We start from the raw sequence: 6,000 nt of genomic DNA on the forward strand, positions 1-6,000 counted from the left end.
TTCAGCTGTTAGGGGCCACCTGTCTTTAGCATTTTTCTGCTGATTATTCAATCACGTTTCTTTTTTAAGTTTGTCCCCCGTAACTACCCAAATCTGCATAACTAGAGCTGAAGGTCTTTTTTAATAAAAATGCCGCTTATCTTCCCATTTAACCGATACAAACAATCCAATTTTATTCTCCTTGGCACCTTAGGCTATAAAACTTTGTAGAAACAAAAGCTACCTTATTATGATACTGCATCAGCTGAATGATGACTCTAATATCATCCGAATAATTTTTTATTGAGATGACACGCATAATATTTGCAGCATCTTCTGCATCTGGATCTTGACAGTACTTATTCGCTAAAACAAGGCACGCGTCCGCTTCATGGACCTAAATTGGATAAATGAATTTGACTGTGGCAAATAAAATGAGTGCCAAAAAATATACACTTATTGTTCTTAACAAGTAAACAATTAATTTTGCTCTTTCATCATGAACATCCACACGGGATGGGGATTTATTCTGTATTTGGTGACATTTACCGCAGGAAAGTCTTTTTGAACCCTATCTCTCCTACTCTGCTCGAAAATTTTTCAAATAGGGATATTTTCTGCCCCCCCCCCCACAAAAAATATGCTAGCACCCAAGTATCTCAATCTTCTTTTGTTGTTTTTGGGACCAAATTAAGTTCCTGAAAGAATAATTTCAAAATACTTTCAAAATGTGTTGAAATTCTGTTAAATTAACAAATTGGGAAAGTAAAAATAATAATGTCGTTAAACTTGATAAAACTTTTCAGACGACATTTTCAAAATTGTTTAACACCTCTTGATTTGCTTATCATACTTACAAAGCGAATTAGGTATCATAATTTTCTAAAAAATATTCGCAGTGTTGATCTCTACCCCCATTCCTTGGGGTTGATCCCTACCCCCATAACATGCTTGTTGCCACGCTAGATGACAATGTACTTGTTACTGCACCAGTGGTATATTTTCTGCATCATTTTCGTTTTCATTACCCAGCCCCTTCCCAGCCATAAAAATGTTTCCGTAGAGTACCATGAATCACATTTGTCATTTTTTGCCACTTCTTCCTAACTTAGAGGATGTATTTAGTCCCTTAGGACTACGAAGCTGGTATCATATATTCTATATAGTGGGGCTGATAAACGGAAAATATCACTAGAATCGTGCACTTCTGGAAGAAAGCACCAAAACTAGTGGAGATACAGATTAAAGCACGGGGAATCCAATGGTGACGGGAAGAACGTCGAGTGGACGCTCAAAAGCACCTTTACGAGCACACGCAGTTCTAAAAAAACGCAAGTTTACCAGTCTTTCTACAAACGCATCAAAACTTCTGACAACACGTTTTAAGATATGGAGATTCCATTTGTAACTAAATCAAAAGCAACAGATTGCTCTGAAGCGCACAACAGAGCGCTACAAAAAGCGCGTAAAGCGCAAAATGGAAGCGCCAATTCAATGGAATGCAAAAACTGGCAAAAACATAGTTTAGAGTACTAGAATTTCGACTTTTATAAGAAGCAGCTCCAAGCGCGCATTTGTGCGCTCAAAATCACGCAAAAAGTGCAAAACGGATGGAACGTTTTGAAAAACTCTGGAAAAGTGGAAATACAGTATGAAATATGGGAGAACCCAATGGCGATCGGTATGAAATCGAGAGATTGCTCTATAGCGTCTTATGAAGCACCCGAAGCACTAAAAAAGCTCAAGTTTACCAGCCTCGATACAAAAGCATCAAAGTTTTTGTTTTCATCAAACTGAAAGTCCAAAATGTGAAGGAACAGTGGACTGCGGAAGATCACGAAATTGGCACGGCATCTTAGAAGAGGTTCCAGACAAACACAAAAAAAAACATTGTAAATACCCTAATAGAGTAGGGTAATCCTTTCGAAAGTATATATGACAGTCCGTTTTCATCGACTCCGGGAGATTACCCCATTGTCGTGCCATGAGTAGTTACCGCAGTCGGAAATTGTTGGCCAATCCCAGTATGATACTTCTGTGGAAGAGCATTTTGTAAAACGTACAAAGCCTATTGATTCACTGATACATTCAAACAAGATGCCATTATTTTCAACTCCCATTCCATCATCGATACTAAAATCGAAATCGATCCTTCAGGTGGCCAAGTCAGATTCGGTCCTATTTGTTAAACTCTATATCGGCTGCAACACCAGAGGTGCTGACTTGGAAGAGTTCTTCAAACACAAAAACCTGTCTTTCCCTCTTTCTATCTCCAATCAGGGTAATCTGAGATTCGGCACGAAGTCTAATATTTTAATTCTGCTCACAGCTTATTCTTCTGAAGTTGTGACCGAGAAACCTCACCCCGATTCCAAGGTTTTTGACGGTGCTGTCCCAGTTCACCTTATAAAGCCAAAAAGCAAGACGTTTGGCGAATATGTTACAGAAGAAATCTGCCAATACCTTCGTAAGTAGTTCGCAAGTGAGACAAAGCGAGTTGACTTCGTCTTTGGATTTTATAAGTCCGACAGTTTAAAAACTTCTACATGAGAAAAACGTGGCAAGGCTATGTATCTGACAAAGGTTGAAGAAAGAATGTCAATTCCAAGAAAAGGACTAGTTTCCTTCAGTGTTCAGACAACAAGCAGAGTCTATTTGAGTTCATGACAAAAAAAAGAATCGCAACACTGTTATCAATCATTTGGTTGTCGTGACGTCTGGTGAAAGTGCAAGAAGTACAATTCCATCTGACTTGGCTGAGATTCATCCTGTCAACCACGAGGAGCGAGATAGCGGGATAGTCCTACACTGCCTTCATCGATTTCGCTGCAACATGAAATCATCACTGTCAGAACGGCTGATTCACATGTAGATGTTCTACTCATCGCAAAGTGCTTTCTTATTGGGGTTGATCAACTGTACGTCGCATGCAGCCAAGGGAGGAGTTTCCTTTTCACGACATAGCAACTGCACTTGGCAAAGAAAAGGCACAGTCACTGCTTCTTTACATGCTCTAAGTGGTTGCTACACTATGTCCGCATTCCTGTTGCATGGCAAAGGGTGGTTTTAGAAAGCATGGGAAGCGCAGATTGCCATAGCATCGGCCTTTCAACCGCCTGTCTTCTCATCTTCAAGAGCTCACTGAAAACGACTTTGCACATATTGTAAAGTTCATTCTGCTAGTAAATGACAGATCCAATGGGAAAGTTTCGGTAAACAAGTTGAGGAAGTAGCTGTTCACAAAAAAAGAATCATCCATGGACCGACTTCCGCCAACCCAGGATGCGCTAAATCAGCACATTCGAAACGCTTACATTCAAGCCAGGTATGGTTCAGTTCTCATCTTGCCATTATTCCCATAAAGAACCCCAACGATTACGGAGGGGAAAAGACTAGCAATGGGCTTTTGGACCCCTAGTGGTCAATCCCGACCCAAGCTTCTGTCACCCGTCGAGAGCTTGTACGATTCAGTTGCAAAAAACAATGCTCTGGGAACTGCAACTGCAAGAGCAGCTCAGTTGAGTGCACCGAGTTATGTTCTTGCCAAGGACCCTGCCAAGTATAATGCATTTTTATTTATTATCTATTTTGATGTCTCTTTTAAGGTTTGAGCCTAACTTAGAATCTCGGTTGCTCAGCATGTGATCAAATATCTCAACGAAGTACCATATTATTTGATAATTATTATCTTATTCTGTATTCCGTTTTCCAATAACAATGACAATCAAGACATGTTAAGTAAAGTATCAAACGGAAATGGATTTTTCAGTTGCACATCTCCGAAAAATGCCATGTAGGTCTATGTAGCTCTATGTGTGTTCGAAATCCATCATTCCTTTTGTGTCATTAAATGTCGTGAGCTCTGCTGGAGGCTCTAAGATCGCACTTCGTATTGCATTTTCGATGTCATTTCGAATTACCGCTTGTTTTAAGAAACTAATGTTTTGTAAATTTTTCTATTCTCACGCTTGAAGCGGGCATTAAGACTTCCCAGGACCACATTCTGGCTTACAAATTCACTTTCGATTCAACACCAATCGACTCTCGGTATTTCAAACCGTGTTTCTACCAAATATGAACTTTCTGTAACAAGCAGATGAGTTTTGCGCTTTTAGCGCACTTATCAGCGCACTTATTTAGCGAACCTATCTATCAAGCACCTTTGCAATTTATTGCAAAGGTGCTATAAAGCGATCGCTAGACTTTCTACCTGTGATTATTGGGTTCCCCGTACTTCGTACTACATTACCACCTTTTCCCGAGTTTCTTCAAACTGTCCATCAGTTTTGCACTTTTTTGTGCGCTTGTGAGCGCACAAATTTGCGCTTTGACCCGCAGACTCGAGCTGCTGCTTGTAATCTTCGGACTTCTAGTACTCTAAACTATGATTTTGCCTGTTTTGGTATTACACGGGATAGGCGTTCCTATTTTGCACTTCCCTTCCTTTTTTAGTGCTCTATTGTGCGCTTCAGAGCGATCCTTTACTTTTTTATATAGCCACCAATGGAATCACCATATCTTAAAATATAAATTCAGAGGTTTTGGTGCTTCTGTAGATGCTTCTTGCGCATTTTTTAGAACTTCGGGCACTTGTAAAGGTGCTTTAGAGCGCCTGCTCGACGTGCTTTCCGTCACCATTAGATTCCCCGTGCTTTAGTCTATATTTCCATCAATTTTCGTGATTCTTGCCAGAAGTGCACGATTCTTATGCTTAACAGCCCCGCTAATATACGTATCGATATATACGCTTTCGTAAGTATATTTATGCTTCTTTTATATCTATTTTATTTCATTTCTTTCTTTTCGCTTTTGATTTTTTTCTTTAATATTATCTTTAATATTTGTTCTTTTACATTTATCTTTGTGTTTTTTATTTTATATGTTCACTTTAATTATGTTCCTATTTTAATTTTTCCAATGGTTTGAAAGAAATGTCTTGCAGTTTTTTTCTATACAGACATATGTTTTCTTTCTCTACCTTACCTTAACTGAAATAATACCGGCACCTTCAGTTACAACAAGACTTACCTACATTTATTAACGTTACAATGGTTACTTCTATATTTAAGAAATTACACTGGCTTACGACAATCGTCTCAATGCAGATTTCTCATCGAGCCAAGCATTAAAAATAAAAATTCTCGAAAAATTCTAGGAGATTTGATTCTAGTTGATAAACTTTTAATCACTTTATTTTAAATTAAACTTTCTTTCCCACTCCAATTTTTTCCCTGTTTTCAAAATTTTTTACCTCTGTGCAAATGTTGTTCATTTTTTGTATATACTATTTGCCTCTCTTTCTTTTTGAATTAATTGATTGGTACAGTTTTATTTTCTTTACAATGTGGCAACCTAAGTTCGGCCTATATCGAGCTTGTGATGGATCATTTTTTTTTTTTTATAATGTCCTTTGACAAATAACTTTTGGATGCTATTACACATAAAAAAGTTTGCAAACCCAACATCTTTTATTTTCTCAGAGGAGTACTAAAATGTCACAACCTTTGAAAGATTTTTTTGAAGGAATGCGGCAACATTAATGACGCTTGTAAGCTCCATTTCAAATTATGGAAGTTATTCAATTCTCAAAAAACTGTAGCTCTTTAAATATGAAAGCATTTATATTTTGTAGGTCACCTTGCAATTAACATTTTTTTTTTCGTCAGAATAAAGAAAAAGGACCCATGCAAAAGTTGACGAAAGATAGAAGTAGGGTGTATCTATTGAATTTGCTTGAAGGTATAGGATTGGCAGCTTTCCAAGGCAGATTATCAGACTGGTTATTTGGCAGTGTATAATGTGGTCAAACATGTTTTGAGAGTATGGTCGTAATAATATAATGTTCTCAAACAGGTTTTTTTCTGTTATTGTTGTCAATTGTACAATGAATGTAAGTTATGAGTTCACATGCACATTCTTAAAAAAAACTGGTATGATATAAAGTAGTCAAACATGTTTTGGGGGCATGCATGAAATTATGTAACTCAACCGAACCGGTTTTTCGAGGTAACATCCGTTTTT

At 37.9% G+C, this 6,000-nt stretch overlaps 1 protein-coding gene across 34 annotated transcripts in view; it reads right to left on the reverse strand.

Moving 5' to 3' along the window:
- Positions 1–6,000, reverse strand: part of slo (calcium-activated potassium channel slo) — a 382,388-nt gene that overhangs the window by 207,843 nt on the left and 168,545 nt on the right. For all 34 annotated transcript variants that reach the window (XM_089089291.1, XM_089089290.1, XM_089089284.1 and 31 more), the window contains exon 10: positions 224–376. In XM_089089291.1, coding sequence (XP_088945417.1) covers positions 224–376 — 153 coding nt within the window. The remainder of the gene's footprint in view (positions 1–223; positions 377–6,000) is intronic.

The sequence above is a fragment of the Artemia sp. Qi Xiang Cuo genome, chromosome 5, assembly GCF_049724085.1.
Source record: "Artemia sp. Qi Xiang Cuo chromosome 5, ASM4972408v1, whole genome shotgun sequence".
NCBI classification, from domain to species: Eukaryota; Metazoa; Arthropoda; class Branchiopoda; order Anostraca; family Artemiidae; genus Artemia; species Artemia sp. Qi Xiang Cuo.